The following is a 16,225-nucleotide window of genomic DNA, read 5'->3' as shown; positions in this document are numbered from 1 at the left end:
TGAACATCAAGTGGGAACAACAGATGTTTGTCCTGAGTGGCGTCAGGAAAAGCCTCCTGCAGGGAGCAGGGCCTGCGCAGCCCACAGGGTCCGGGTGCCGCAGCCAGGTGGGGGAAAGAGCAGCAGGACTGGGCGTCTGTGACGTGTGCCAGGTGACACCCAAGGACATTGAGCCTGGTGGGAAAAAGCTACAGCCCGAGGAGGTAACAACATTGCTGATCTCTGCGCACCCCAGGGCGAAGTCAGTCTACCACAGGGAGCCCTCCTTGTGGGAGCCCCAGCCCCTGTGTCAGCAGGCTCTACAGAATTCTACAGGGCTGGCCTCAGTCTAGAACATTCTCCCTCAACACACTCCAAGTACCCTTTGAAAAGCCTCTTGGCCAGGTACGGTGGCTCACGCTTATAATCCCAGCACTTTGGAAGGCCAAGGTGGGAGGATCACTTGAGGCCAGGAGTTTGAGACCAGCCTGGGCAACATAGCGAGACCTCTTCGCTACAAAAAAATTTTTTTAAATTAGCCAGACGTGGTGGTGCATGCCCATAGTCCCAGCTACTCAGGAGGCTGAAGTGGGTGGATCTCTTAAGCCCAGGAGGTCAAGGCTGCAGCGAGCTGAGATCACACCACAGCCCTCTAGCCTGGGCAACAGAACGAGACCCTGTTTAAAAAAAAGAGATGGCCAGGTGCGGTGGTTCACACCTGTAATCCAAGCACTCTGGGAGGGCGAGGCGGGTGGATCACCAGAGCTCAGGAGTTCAACACCACCCTGGTCAATGTGGTGAAACGCCATCTCTACTAAAAACACAAAAAATTAGCCAGGTGTGGTAGTAGACACCTGTAATTCCAACTACTCGGGAGGCTGAGGCAGGAGAATCTCTTCAACCCAAGAGGTGGAAGTTGCAGTGAGCCGAGATTGTGCCATTGTACTCCAAGCCTGGGTAAGAAGAGCGAGACTCCATCGTCTCAAAAAAGGAAAAAAAAAAAAAGGCCAGGAGCAGTGGCTCACACCTGTAATCTCAGCACTTTGGAAGGCCAAGGCGGGTGGATCACGAGGTCAGGAGATCGAGACCATCCTGGCTAGCACAGTGAAACCCTGTCTCTACTGAAAATACAAAAAATTAGCTGGGCGTGATAGTGGGCACCTGTAGTCCCAGCTGCTTGGGAGACTGAGGCAGGAGAATGGCATGAACCTGGGAGGCAGAGGTTGCAGTGAGCCGAGATCATGCCACTGCACTCCAGCCTGGGCAAAAGAGCGAGACTCTGTCTCAAAAAAAAAAAAAAAAAATTGGGCGGGCATGGTGGCATGGGCCTGTAATCCCAGGTACTTGGAGGCTGAGGCAGGAGAATCGCTTGAACCTGGGAGGCAGAGGTTGCAGTGAGCACAGATCCCACCACTGCACTCCAGCCTGGATGACAGGGTGAGACTCCGCCTCAGAAAAAAAAAAAAGGCTGGGCACGTGGCTCACGCCTGTAATCCCAACACTCTGGCAGGCTGTAGCAGGTGGATCACTTGAGGTCAGGAGTTAAAGACCAGTCTGGCCAACATGGTAAAACCCTGTTTCTACTAAACATACAAAAATTAGCCAGGCGTGGTCGTGCACACCTGTACTCCCAGGTACTCGGGAGGTTGAGGTGGGAGAATCGCTTGAACCCAGGAGGCAGAGGTTGCAGTGAGCCGAGATCACGCCACTGAACTCCAGCCTGGGTGACAGAGTGAGCCCCTGTCTCAGAAAAGAAAAAAAAAAAAAAAAGCAAATGCTAAGCCTCCTGACAGCGGCGCTCGGCCTTGGGACCAGAATGCTGGAAAGCAGGAAGCCACAGACACGCCCCAACCTGCCCCGGGCCCTTGACACACAGCTACCCCACCAAGCCCCATCCCCTGCTCAGGCTTCTCGTCTCAAAAGGCCACCCCCTGCCCTGCTCCCAGGTCCCCAGGAAAGTGATGGCCAGATGGCACTTACCTTTTCAAAGGCGGCCAAGAGCACGTGGGCATGGCCGGTCACTTCCACCACTGCTGGGGAGAGAGGCGCACAGTAGTCAGAGTCGGGGCCTGCCCCACCCAGGCATCTCACCTCCCCGACCCCGGCAGGCCTGCAGCACCGAGGGCTCAGCCTGCACAGAGTCCATAGAGTCCAGAGCCTGTTCTGGGACCTGCCCTCCTGCACTTTCCACCTCCTCACCCACCCGGGACTCCAAGCTGCCCACATCCTGCCCTGTGGGAAGCCCAAGGCCCTATGCCTGGCCTGCTTCATCACTGCTGCAAGCACTCCTCCCTCAGGACGTGCTTCCTCCCTGCACGGCCTGCACACCCAGGAGGACGGAAGAGGACGCACTCACCATCTCCTTCGTCCACCACAGCCTGGATGACCACTGGAAACACGCCCCGGTCCAGGTCAAAGTTCAGCTGAGGAGAGAGTTGGCAAGAATGGTCAGGACCCACACAGCCAAGCCTGGAAGCTGGGAGTCGGTCAACAGATGAGCTGGAGAGAGCAGGCAGGAGCAGGAGGCAGCAGCAGAGGTCAGAGGACGCGCCTCGAGATGGCAGGGAAGGCGGATGCCAGGCTTGGCACCTTTTTTATTTGTGTTACAACAGATACAACATAAAATCTGCCATTTTAACTACGTTTCAACAGCATTGAGTAAAGTACATCTATAATGTCATGCAACCGCCACCATCCATTTCCAGAACTTTTCATCACCCCAAATGGAAACCCCACGCTTAGCCATCAGCACCCACACACTCCCTGTCCCCTCCTCCAGCCCCCGGCAGCCACCATGTGCTTCCTGTCTCCAGGGATTTGCCATTTTCGGACCTGTCATTTACATGGAACTGCACAACAGGTGACCTTCTGTGTCTAGGTATGTTTCCAAAGTTCACCCACGGTGCAGCACGCATCGGTGCTGCTTTCCTTTTTCTGGCCAAATAACAGGCACTGTGTGGATATCCACACAGTGTGCTCGCGTTCCTTTGTGACGGACACCAGGCTGGGCCTGTGTCCTGGCTACGGTGAGCAGCGCTGCACTGGACGCCAGTGCGTGTCTGCCTGAACCGCGTTTTCGGTTCTCCTGGGTGCGTGCCTCCGAGGGGATGTGCTGGTCACTGGGCAACTCCCTGTAACTTTCTGAAGAAGGCACCTGACTTGGCCCCAGCAAACACAAAAGGCAAGCAAGGGAGACCATGAGGCTGGCTTGAGTCCAAAGAGAAGCTTCCTCTTGCGTTCATCCCACCCCCTGCTGTGCACAGGCTGAAGGCCACCCTCTTCCCCACGGCCCCCAGGGCCCCAGCAGTCAGCCCAGCACAGTACCATCCTCTCGGACCCCTGCTCCCCAGCACTGCTCTGCGGGTCTCGCCCTGCTCTCTGCAGGCCACGTCCTTCTCTGGGCCTCAGGAAGCACTTGGCCCCTGGGCTTCTATCGCTCATACCCTGGCAACCAGGAAAGCCACCAGCCACCATCGGGCTCCCTGACTCCCTCCATAGAGGGCAGGGACCCTGCCTCTCCAGTCACCATGACATCCTCGGTGTGTGGCACAGAACAGCAATGGACACATGCATCTGTTTATTCTGGGAAGAAAAATAATCATTTATTTCTCAATAAAGATTGACTGAAAGAACAGATGCTGGCTGTGCCACTGTGAGCATTCTAAAAGCCAGTGAATCATTCGCTTAACACGAGTGAGATGCAGGAGATGGTAATTATAACACAATAAAGGTGTTTTAAAAAAAAAAAAAAAAAAAAAAAAAACAAGGCCGGGTGCCGTGGCTCACACCTGTAATCCCAGCACTTTGGGAGGCCCAGGTGGCGGATCACCTGAGGTCAGGAGTTTGAGACCAGCCTGACCAATATGGTGAAACCCCGTCTCTACTACAAATACAAAACTCAGCCAGGCATGGTGATGCATGCCTGTAATCCCAGCTACTCAGGAGGCTGAGGTAGGAGAATCACTTGAAATCGGGAGGCAGAGGTTGCTGTGAGCCGAGATCACACCACTGCACTCCAGCCTGGGCGACAGAGTGAGACTCTGTCTCAAAAACAAAAACAAAATATGGATGAAACATCAAAGAGGAAAGGCCTGGCAGGCCCAGCCCAGGCAAGGGCAGTTGGGTCAGGGGAGAGCCTCCTGCCTCCCGAGCCCGACCACAGGCCTCACTGACTAAGACCCATGAGGAAGGGACAAGCCCCTCCATGTCTGCAGCAACCACCCCCACAGATGTCCAGGTGGGACCGCTCCTGGCCCAGCACATGGGAACCCTGAGCCCGCAGCCAAGCACCCGCCCCGAACGGCAATGCTCAGAACCAACAGACACACAGGATGTCTCCTCTCCCCTGCTGTCCCTCCGTGAAGTGGGCAGTGGAAGCAGGGCAGGGGCCCACAACCCCACCCCAGTGGCCAGGGTGGCTTTCATCTCAGGCCCTCCTCCCTCTGAGCCTCGGCTTCTTTCCCTGTAAAATGGGGTCATTACCGTGCTACTGCATGGGTTTCAAGGATAAAGTGCAAATGAAGTCCTCTCGACAGACCCAGCACAGAGACACCGCCTGTGATGGCTGCTATGGTTGTTGTGAGTATTACTATTATGATCTTTTTTTTCTTTTTTTTTTTTTTTTGAGACACAGTCTTGCTCTGTTACCCAGGCTGGAGTGCAGTGGCAGGATGTCGGCTCACTGCAACCTCCACCTCCTGGGTTCAAGCAATTCTGCCTCAGCCTCCCGAGTAACTGGGATTATAGGCGTCCGCCACCACGCCCAGCTAAATTTTTGTATTTTTAGTAGAGACGGGGTTTCACCATGTTGGCCAAGCTGGTCTCGAACTCCTGACCACCAGTGATCCGCCTGACTCAGCCTCTGAAAATGCTGGGATTACAGGTGTCAGCCATTGCGTCCAGCCAAATATTACTATTATTTAAGGAATAGAGGGAAATGTTTCTTCCTAAGATTTGTCAACACAGCGCATTTCCTACCAAAAATACAGACGAAAAGAAAGGAGTTACAGCGGACCACAGAGAGCAGTCAGAAAAAGGGGACGGGGAAAAATATCAGTGTCAAGAAAGTGCCCGACTGCGAACCAGGGAGGCTACGTGGACATGGACACAGGGCAAAGGCTGGCAGCACCCAGGCGCTCCCAGGCATGTCCCCGCCCAGCAGGGACTCCATACCCACAGGCACCTGGCACACGGCTACCGCAGCTTCCTCCCATCTGGAGCTAAGAGTTCCATTCTGATCAGAATGAATGGCACACGTAACCCATCCACACAAGAAGCCCTGGGCAGGCAGCCATCAGCTGAACAAACCACAAGCCTGGAGACCAAGGCCACATGGGCCTAGGCCCCACATCTCAAGAGGAAGGGTCAGGGGTTCCAGGCACAAGTCCCATGGGATGGACACCAACGCACACATGGACAGAGGTGGACAGAGACACTGACGCTGGGGGCTATGCTGTGAAGGCTGAGACGTGCCGTGGTCTCTGTTAGTGAGGAAGGGTGGAGCCAGGAGCTGGCAGGGCACTGACCCAGGGCCAGAGTCAGGGCTGCCGGCGTCGAGTCTAGCTCCTCATCCATTCACTACAAACAGAACCCCACCTGAACCTCAGTTTCCCCATTTGGCAAAATGGAACGGAAGCCATGCCTAACACAAAGCTCCAACTGCTATGGCTGGCAGAACACACAGTCAACACCAGCACCCTGAAGCCCTGTGTGTCCAGGCAACGGGAGCCCACCCAGCCTCCTCCGGGAGAGGGCTGGAGAGTACAGAAGGAGAAAAGGGTGCAAAAGGTGGCCAAGGAGGCCAATCCTGGGCCAGAGCTTTGTGAAAACGTCCACCCACATCAGAAAGCTGCAGACTGGTGGGCCTGACGTGGTGGCTCATGTCTATAATCCCAACACTCTGGGAGGCCGAGGTACGAGGATTGCTGGAGCCCGGGAGTTTGAGACCAGCCTAGGCAACATAGTGAAACTCTGTCGCTACAAAAAAAAAAAAAAAATCAGCCAGTAGTTGTGGCACCTGTAGTCCCAGCCACTGGGACCTGTAGTCCCAGCCTAGGCAACATAGGGAAACTCTGTCGCTACAAAAAAAAAAAAAAAAAAAAATCAGCCAGTAGTTGTGGCACCTGTAGTCCCAGCTACTGTGAAAGTTGAGGTGAGAGGATCGCTTAACCCAGGAGTTCGAGGCTGCAGCAAGCTGTGATTGTGCCACTACACTCCAGCCTGGGAGACAGAGTAAGCCCTTGTCTCAAAAAAAGGGGGGGAAAAAAAAAAAGCTTCAGGGAGGTGGGGCACATGTTCACACCCACTGAGACCCAGCCAGGCCTCCAGCTCCCAGCCGTCTGAGGGATACCACAGACACCTGGGCTTCCCAGAGGGAGGGACACTCCCTTCCCTGGTCTGGGGGGCCTGTCAGGGGCTGATCATGCTGGGACTGTAGGCCCCTCGTGAGCCTGTTTCCTGCCCACTCCACTGAGTCTGCATAGGAGCCATCGTCCCAGGGTTGCCTGGCAACGCTCCCACACTGCTGCCACAAGGGCTGTCATTAAGCCCGGAAATGGGGAGTTCACGCACCGGCAGCCACTCCTTTAGGTGATGGAGCCAGATGGGGGAGGCAGAGCTCTGTGGAGCGCATCCACCCCCGCGCCCCTGCCCACCCCTGGGCTTCTGCCCAGGCCTGGAATGCATCCACGCAGCCAGCACCTCAGCACCGGCGTGGGCCGCTTTGTGCTCTGAGGAGACCAACGGTCTGGGGAGGCGTGCATGATGGTGGCTATAGCCTTCTCTCCCACTCCCCGGCTGGTAGACGGGTTTACAGTGGGCGGCCCTGGGTAAAGCCCTTTGCATGCTGATCACGGACCCCTCGTGGCCACCCTGTGAGGGACTGCTTCCAGCCCCAGTCTACAGAGGGGCAAACCCAGGCTCACAGAGCTGCACGACTGGCCTAACGCTCTAGACAGAGAAAGCGGCAGAACCAAAGTGGGCCCCCAGCCCCTCCACACATGTCCTCTCTGCTCCTGGGCAAGGGCAGTGCAGCCACGCTGGGCACCCCTGTGGCCTGTCCTTGCAGCTGCGCTCTTGATGCTAAGCCATGCCTGGCCCAGCATCTGAGCCCCTCAGGTTCTCTTCAGGGAAGCGTCTCCCTCCTACTAGAGGTCTCTGCGGCCTGGCTGCAGGACGGGAGGCCCCCGCCCCAAGTGGGGCCACAAAGAGAAGCCACACAGCCTCCAAGCACCTCCGGACCCAGCCGGATGGCCACGCGCTGGCCTGCAGGTCACTCGCTGAGAGCAGGGCCAGCGGAGAGAGATGGGAAGCTAAGCCACAGAGATCCCCACCCTGATGACACAGGCCCTGGAAGAAACCTCAGGCCACCCAGCCTTCTCTGAATCTACACCAGTACGTCTCTGGTCTTCTTTTCTTAAACCAGACCGAGTGTTTTTCTGTCACTTGCATCCACAAAAGTCCTGACAAGGATAGCACCTTGAAGGCCCCGCAGGAGCAGCTGCCCCCAACGTGTGCCGACTCAGCGTGGCCATCCACGGACGAGCCAGGGCTATGCTGCACACGGGCGCTCCTTCAGCTTCCTCAGCAAACCCTTACCAAAGGCCCCCTGGCGAGTCCAGTGCCAAGTCCGGGACAGAGGTAAGGACAACTAGGGGCATCGTGATTCCAACTCTCTCTGGGCCCTGAACACCGTACCCCTCAGGAAGCTGGCCACAATGACCACTCCCCTCCCCTCCCCCAGCCACCTCACCTGCAAACCCATGGTTCACAGGGCATGGAGACTGGGGCTCCCCAGAGGGGCTGGGGAGGGACCCCAGGGAACAAGAAAAAAACAGGGAGCACAGACACCCCCCAAACTCCCACTCCCCAGAACTCAGCACACACGCCGCATAGCACCCACAGTCACACATGAGAGCAGGGTGCGGAGTCCATGCCAGTGATGCCGGGAGAGGACAGAGACTCCACCCACCCGAGGGAGTCTGGGGAGACGTTTATTTTACTTTTACTTTTTTTTTTTTTTTTTTTTTTACCTTCCTAAGAAATGGAGTCTCGCCATGTTGCTCAGGCTGGAGTGCAGTAGCTATGCCAAGGTACAATCCCACTACTGATCCGCATGGGAATTTTGATCTGTTCAGTTTCCAACCTGGACCAGTTCACCCCTCCTTAGACAACCTGGTGGTCCCCTACTCCCAGGTACTTTTACTTTTGAGACAGGGTCTCGCTCTGTCACCCAGGCTGAAGTGCGGTGGCACCATCATGGCTCACTGCAGCTTCGATCTCCCAGGCTCAGGCGATCTTCCCACCTCAGCCTCCTCAGTAGCTGGGACTACAGGCAGATACCACCACACCCAGCTAATTTTTGTATTTTTCATAGAGACAAGGTTTTACTCAGGCTGGTCTCAGACTCCTGGCCTCAAATGATTCTTCCACCTCAGCCTCCCAAAGTGCTGTGATTACAGGCGAGAGCCACCACACCTGGCTTGTTTTATTTTTAATGGAAGGACAAGGGAGGCTTTTTACAGAGACTGGCTACAGGTCAGGAAGAGAGCCACAGGACTGGCCCCAGCGTAAGTCAGCTCACGAGGCCTGCTAGCAGGGCATGTGGTCAATGTCTCCTCCTGGCCCCAGACCTGGGACCCACAAGGTCTATATCGTTTTTTTTCTTTTTTCTGGGACACAGTCTCGCTCTGTCGCCCAGGCTGCAGTGCAGTGGTGCGATCTCGGATCACTACAACCTCTGCCTCCCGGGTTCACACCATTCTGCCTCAGCCTCCTGAGGAGCTGGGACTACAGGCGCCCGCCACCACGCCCGGCTAATTTTTTTGTATTTTTAGTAGAGACGGGGTTTCACCGTGTTCGCCAGGATGGTCTCAATCTCCTGACCTCGTGATCCACCTGCCTTGGCCTCCCAAAGTGCTGGGATTACAGGCGTGAGCCACCGTGCCCGGCCACACAAGGTCTGTACTGTTACACAGGAACCCCCCGGACCAGGGTCTTTGCAAGCCGCAGACCAGACGGACGCTGGAAAACAAGGCAACGGGGGAAGGAGGGAGGACACAGCTTTCACTGAAAGCTGGAGAGGGGCCTAGGAGAGGAAACTAGCAAAGCAGCCACTCAAGCCGCAGCCTACAAAAGGCCTGGTTAAAAAGAGGTCTGCAGCAATGGCCGGGCGCGGTGGCTCACGCCTGTAATCCCAACACTTTGGGAGGCTGAGGCAGGCGGATCACGAGGTCAGGAGATTGAGACCATCCTGGCGAACACGGTGAAACCCCGTCTCTACTAAAAATACAAAAAAATTAGCCTGGTGTGGTGGCGGGCGCCTGTAGTCCCAGCTACTTGGCAGGCTGAGGCAGAATGGCGTGAACCTGGGAGGCAGAGGTTGTAGTGATCCGAGATCGCACCACTGCACTTCAGCCTGCGCGACAGAGCGAGACTCCGTCTCAAAAAAAAAAAAAAAAAAAAAAGGATGTCTGCACGAAGATTTTAAACAAAAGTAAGGTTGAAAAGCTTGAAGGAATACCACCTGGTGTGAACAGACAGACCCTGCCTGCATTGCTGCAGCCTGGCGGAGGGAACCCCATTCTTCACACCTCTCCAAACCCAAGTGTCCGAGCCTCCGAGTGCAGCTGCCTGGTCGGCCTCTGGTCCCCTGGCCCTACCAGCACGTGGCCAGGCCTTGCTCCCGCCCATCCGCACGTCCACCTGAGCACACAGACTGGGGCGGCCGTTCCCGGGACTTATGAACCCCGGAGGAAGCCAAACACACAGGCCGCACTGTGCTGGCCCCACCCCCAAGGGGAGAGAATTCGGGAGGAGCAAAGGGCAAGGAGGAGCCCAGCCAGGATTACCTCGTCATCCTTCCATTCCGAGAAGTCGATCTTGAAGGAGGGCAGAGAGAACTGCTGGCTCACCCCTCTCTTGTAGTGGACGGTCTCGGACTGTAGCGAGGGGCTCTTGGGGCTGTATCTGCAGGGAGCCAGGAGTAAGTAGTGAGGCTGCGGCAGGAAGAGGGCCCTCTGTACCCATCCCTCCCACTCTGACAGCTGGCAGGGCTGCAGACACGTGTCTTTTGGGGACCCTCTCTCATGGGGAACAGCAAACAGCCTACATGGCCACGTGGCCCTCACCCTTCCAGGGCCTTCCACGGCCTCTCTGCTCACCATGCAGCTCTGCCCAAGTGAGGCCTGGCTACGATTCTCCCAGAGCCCACACCTGCCCAATCCTTTTGCTGCCTCCGCAATGTAGCTGTGCTTTTCCTTTCCACGCGGTGCTAAGTTGGTTTACTTTTTTTTTTTTTTTTTTTTGAGATAAGAGTCTCGCTCTGTCGCCCGGGCTGGAATGCAGCGTTGTGATCTCAGCTCACTGCAACCTCTGCCTTCCGAGTTCAAGTGATCCTCCTCCCTCAGCTTCCCGAGTAGCTGGGGTTACAGGTGTGCGCCACCATGCTAGGCTAATTTTTTTAGTACAGACGGGGTTTCACCATGTTGGCCAGGCTGGTCTCGAACTCCTGACCTCAACTGATCCACCTGCCTCAGCCTCCCAAAGTGCTGGGATTACAGGCGTGAGTCACTGCACCCAGCTTGAGTTTGTTTACTTTTTAAATGAAGACAGTACTTAACTATACACAGTGCAAAATGCACCTTCCCCAACCCTCACGCCTGCTCCCAGAGGCCTGCTGTCTGCCCCAGCAGGGACCCACAGATCACTCCCTGAGGGCGGAGGCACAATGGTGCCCACATGCAGCACAGGTCTCTCTTCCTCAATGTTCAGACGGGGTAGGCATCAACACTGCTCTTTCATGCGTCCGCACACATCAGGGGCTGTCCTGTGAACCACCACACAGGTCCCGCTGTGGTTTTACTGATTCAGTCAGGGCCCCTGGCGGACACCAGCAGATGGTCACCAACATCTCACTTTTCCCAACACTGCTTCAAGGACCACCCTTCTGCATGTCTTAGCCACAGGCATGAGTGCCTCCCTAAGACAGGTGCCTCAAGCAGTTTCATTTCTGATAAAACTCAATGCAGGAACCCAATTCACAATCCACAGCCCCTCCCTCCACCCCACCGCCCTGCTTGTCTGTGGCCAGGGCTCCACAGGCTCTCCTGGACAAAGGCACACCAAGCCCAGAAGTGGGGTGGGGCGTGGGGGGGCCACCACTGTACACACAAAGGCAGAAGAGGCCTGCCATGGCCGCCAGAGCCCAGCATGGTTGGAGGCACTACAGGGGAGGCCCGGGCTCAGCCTCAGTAGAAGGCACAGTTAAGACGCCACCCTCAGGCGGACCCCAGCTTTCTCCTGTGAGATGTCGAGGCCTGGACACACCCCTCTGTCTAAGCCTCAGTTTCCTTGTCAGGAGGCAGGGAGGGTGGCTTGCCCTGTAGCTCAAATGGATGGAGCACTGGCAGGCTGGATGGTGTCCGGGTACCTGGGCACAGCCTCCAGGTCCTGGAGCTGCTCCTGCTCTGTGATCCCTGCTGGGAGGGGAAGCAGGCCTCGTACCAGGTCCTGAGAGAGGGGGACAGTGGCACTGGAGCCGCTCCTTCTCTGTGATCCCCACTGGGAGGGGAAGCTGGCCTTGCACCACGTCCTGAGAGAGGGGGACAGTGGCATTGGAGCTGTTCCTTCTCTGTGATCCCTGCTGGGAGGGGAAGCTGGCCTTGCACCACGTCCTGAGAGAGGGGGACAGTGGCACTGGAGCTGTCCCTGCTCTGTGATCCCTGCTGGGAGGGGAAGCTGGCCTTGTGCCAGGTCCTGGGGGGGGGGGGATTGTGGCATTTCTCTCATCACTAGCCCCCAGGGGTCTAGGACAGGGTGACAGCAGCCAGGGCTGGTAGCACACCCTCTCTGCTCTCTCTAGCCTTTCTGGTAGCAGCGGGACCCTCTCTTCAACTGCACCCGAGATGGTCACCCAGCCCCTGACAGCTGGAGCACTGGGGGACAGGGGACAGACCACTTACTCACACTGGCCTGTGACCTCGGCCCGCACCCTCTCTGTGGCAGCCCCTGGACACCTCCCCAGAGCCCAGCTCCTCCACCATGTCGGCCAGGCCCGAGGAGGGCACCAGGCCCCAGAACCCAGCTCCTCCACCATGTCAGCCAGGCCCGAGGAGGACACCAGGCCCCATGGGTGTCACACACTCAACCCCAAGCAGTGGGGTGCAAGGAGGGGACAGAGAGGCCTGCCCTGGTCACTCCAAACGCTCCTACACCCAAGAATTCCACGCCTGTCATAGCACACAGGCATGCATTACTAGTGTCATTAAAGAAATATAATCAAGTGCTGGGGCAAGGTAGAGCCTTAAAGAACAAAGTCTAGAAAAAGGGACCTGTTCCTCCCCAAAGTGCTGCTCCACAGGAGGAGCCCTGGCTGCCGGGAAGCCTAGGGCCAGAGCCCAAGGGCGGCCTCACCTGGTGGCAGGTCCCTAAGAACCTCTACATAAGTCGTCTCCACCGGCCCCTCCACTCGAGCACTCAGGCTCCTTTCATGAGCACCTGTCACACGAGGGGCTGTGCACAGGACACATGGTCTCCTCCTCACACCACCCACCCACATTTCCAGCTGAGGACACAGACGCACAAGCAGTCACGTGCCCCAAGCCACTCAGCGGGGACAGCATTCAAAGCCTAGGCTCTCAACCACACCCTATCCCCAGATGCAAAGCTGACCACTGAGCGGTGTGCTCCAGTGCAGGAAGGCGGGGGGCATGCTCCTGCCTGTCTCTAAAGCCACTTGGGGCAGATGTGCCCTTGTAGCCTGGAGGCGGTCCTGCCAGCTCCTGCTGAAGTTGCAGTTTTCAAACTTTCAGGGCCAGAAGGACTCTTATCTCAAATAAAACCTCTGAAAGTGCAAATATGTAATTATGACACAATAAAAAATAAATATTTGATCCCGGCCCCAGTTGCCGATACAGAATCCTCTAAAACCCTTGTCATTTCCAGAGCGACAGGGGTGCTAGGAGCCTCTTTTGTTCTAACATTTGTTCCCTGACCTTTACTCCCAACACAGAACTCCAAACCCTTGGAATTTCCCGGGTGGTAGGAGTGTCTTATGTACCAGTGAGGTGACTCTTGGCTCCTGGAGGGGGGGTAGCTGCCAGAAAGACCAAGCCATGATTAGAGACTTGGAAGTGTTGTCTAAGAGCTCCTGAGGAAAAACAAACAAAAATCTGGGCCAGGTGGGCCAGGTGTGGGGGCTCACGGCTGTAATCTCAGCACTCTGGAAGGCCGAGGCAGGTGGATCACCTGAGGTCGAGAGTTGGAGACCAACCTGACCAACATGGAGAAACCCCGTCTCTACTAAAAATACAAAATTAGCCAGGCATAGTAGCACGTGCCTGTAATCCCAGCTACTCGGGAGGCTGAGGCAGGAGAAGCACTTGAACCCAGGAGGCGGAGGTTGCGGTGAGCCAAGATCACACCATTGTACTCCAGCCTGGGCAACAATAGCGAAACTCTGTCTCAAAAACAAACAAAAACGACTTTCGGAGGCTGAGATGGACAGATCATGGGGTCAAGAGATTGAGACCATCCTGGCCAACATGGCGAAACCCCCATCTCTACTAAAAATACAAAAATTAGCCAAGCGTGGTGGCGCGTGCCTGTAGTCCCAGCTACTCAGGAGGTTGAGGCAGGAGAATTGCTTAAACCCGGGAGGCGGAGGTTGCAGTGAGCCGAGATTGCGCCACTGCACTCCAGCCTGGGCAGCAGTGTGAGGCTCCGTCTCAAAAAAACAAAAAACAAAAAAACACCTGGAACTGAATTTCAGCCCAGCCTCATCCTCCAGGGAGGGGACAGGGGCTGGAGACAGTTAATCATCAATCCTGCCTATGTGATGAAGCCTCCAGAAAAGGCCCTGAAATATGGGGTTTTCAGGACAGCTTCTGGGTTGCTGAATACGAGGAAGGTGGTGCGCCCCACCCCTTCCCCCACACCTCGCCCTGTGAACCTCTTCATCTGAATCCTTTACAATCAACCAACACCAGCCAAGTGTTTCCCTGGGTTCTGTGAGCCACACTAGCAACTCATCAAGCCCAAGGAGGGAGCTGTGGGAGCCTGATTTATGGCTGGTTGGTGAGAAGTTCAGGTGACAGCGGGGGCTTATGAGCGGCATCTGAAGTGGGGCAGTCTTGTGGGACTGGGCCCTCAAAGTGCAGGGGCTGCGCGAACTCCAGGCAGCGTCGGAACTGAAACGAGCCACAGGACCCCAGCTGGTTCCCGCAGAGAAGTGGGGAGTCCCTGGGGTGAGAGAAGCCCCTCACATCGTGGTAAAGTCCTGGAAGTATGGTGAAAGAGCACGGTTTGGTTTTCTCCCTCTGGTTAGTAAGGTAGACAGAAGCCCCCCCCCAAGGAGTCCAGGGCCCCCAGCCAGGCCGGTGCCAGCCGCCCGCGGAACTCACACTGCCCTGCCGTTCAGGAACTCCTCCGATGCCTGGCAGTAGATGGTGATGGCCACGCGGGCATCGGCGTCGAAGGTGAACTCCAGGCTGTAGAGCACCCGGGGCTTGTCGCCGTCCTCGGTGGGGCTGTCGGCGTCGTCTTTGTACCTACCCCATGCAGCAGAGAGAGAGGCAGCGGGTCAGCGGCCACATCCACGAAGGCTGCCTCCTCCCCTGCCAGGCTGAGGGGCGGTGGAGGTGGCTATGTGGACACAGCCGGCTTCTCCAGTAGACATAGGGGCTGTTTCCTATTTGGACATGAAAGCCCAGTGGTCCAGGGCTTGCCTCTCCTTCTTCCTACCCACAGAAGATGGGGTACATGCTTTTGGGTCAGAGACAGCCCCAGATGCCTCAATTCTAGTCGGTTTAAGCAGTTTCCGAACCTACTGAAATCTGGTGCTGGGTCATTCCTGTCAGTGGGGGGGGCCGTCCTGTGCGTGGCAGGAAGTCTGCAGCACCCCTGCCACCCAACTGAGATGCCAGGCACCCCACCTGGCTGCCTCCAGACACTGTCCAGGGTCCCTGTGCAGCACAGCTGAGAAGCCCTGGCTAAAAGGCTCTTGTTCCACATGCCCTTTCCCTCGCTGAGCCCAGGGCAGCCTGATTCCACACGGGAGGGCGCAGAAACTGGGGCCCCTCCCGCCTGCCCTTTTCCTCAAGCATCAAGCCAGAACCTCCACCCCAGGCTGCGCCCCACAGAGCCACAGGGTCCCCAAGAGCAGGGCGAAGGTTACCTCACCAGCCGCAGGGAGTCTTTGCGGATGTTCACCAGGCTCCGCAGTGTCTTCACGGGTTCATGGGGGGCAGGAGTGACGTAGGGAAACTAGGAGAAAAACCACAGGGCCCCAGGTGACTCCCTCTGGAGCGGCCAACAACAGAAAACGGGTCAGGGTGCAGCGGCCACAGCCCCAGCGGGTATCCCTGGGCTCTCGCCTCGTATGAGGGGCTGTGCTGGGTGCGCTGTCCTCATTTACAGGTAGAAGCTGCAGGCCACGCAGCCAGCACATGCAACAGTCAGGACCAAACCACCCTGAGCAAATCCGGCCAGGCAGCCTCAACGCCGGATTCCTGCACGCTGGGGCTGCCCATCCCCAACCTGCTCTCCCAGGCTTCCCACATCCCTCACTGCCCCGAGCAACCTCAGCCCCTTCCTCGGGCCCCACCCTTTCCATCCTCAAAGCTTCCATGAGCACAGCTCAGCAACCCGCCCCAGGGCCCCCAAAGTTTACTGGCTCCTCCGGCCTCCTGTCCCCCAAGGCCTGCACCCTCTCACCTCTTCCTCTGTTCCCAGGCCCCCTGCCTTCTTGCTTCTCCTGGAGGGGCCTCCTTCCCACCTATCATGGCTTGGTTCAGCCACAGCCTGTCCAGTGAAGCCTCGCTTTCTGCCCTTTCTCTCTTCTACTCATTTGTCCCCTATCAGTTGTCTACACCCCCACTAGGTAGCAGAGGCAGAGTCTGCTTTCACCGCAGGCCCTGGAAGAGCGCTAGGCATGCAGCAGGTGCCAAATGTGTGCTGAACCAACGGACAGCTCACAGTACTCAAGTACTATGACAGTACTCGAATGTGCCCTCCTCTGGCAACGAGGGGAAGATGTTAGCCAGCTGTCTGCATCTCTCCTTTGGACCATGTCTCTTGCCCACTGTTGCAGGGAAAGTAAATATTCTTTTTTTTTTTTTTTTTTTTTTTTTGAGAGTCTCCCTTTGCTGCCCAGGCTGGAGTGCAGTGGTGCAATCTCGGCTCACTGCCACCTCCGCCTCTCAGATTCAAGTGATTCTCCTGCCTCAGCCTCCCGAGTAGCTGGGATTAC

General features: G+C 56.7%; 1 protein-coding gene across 32 annotated transcripts in view; it reads right to left on the bottom strand.

Moving 5' to 3' along the window:
- The window catches only part of MGRN1 (mahogunin ring finger 1), a 63,944-nt gene that overhangs the window by 23,727 nt on the left and 23,992 nt on the right, over positions 1-16,225 (bottom strand). For 16 of the 32 annotated variants that reach the window (XM_024233515.3, XM_024233519.3, XM_024233517.3 and 13 more), the window contains exons 3-7: positions 15,152-15,240; positions 14,379-14,525; positions 9,828-9,945; positions 2,336-2,402; positions 1,960-2,012 (exon numbers count right to left, since the gene is read on the bottom strand). In XM_024233515.3, the coding sequence (XP_024089283.1) occupies positions 1,960-2,012; positions 2,336-2,402; positions 9,828-9,945; positions 14,379-14,525; positions 15,152-15,240 (474 nt within the window). The remainder of the gene's footprint in view (positions 1-1,959; positions 2,013-2,335; positions 2,403-9,827; positions 9,946-14,378; positions 14,526-15,151; positions 15,241-16,225) is intronic. The other 16 variants (XM_024233516.3, XM_063717555.1, XM_009250436.4 and 13 more) reach the window with 1 other exon arrangement.

Source organism: Pongo abelii, chromosome 18, assembly GCF_028885655.2.
Source record: "Pongo abelii isolate AG06213 chromosome 18, NHGRI_mPonAbe1-v2.0_pri, whole genome shotgun sequence".
Classification (NCBI taxonomy): Eukaryota; Metazoa; Chordata; class Mammalia; order Primates; family Hominidae; genus Pongo; species Pongo abelii.
This window is presented reverse-complemented; position numbering and strand designations above follow the sequence as displayed.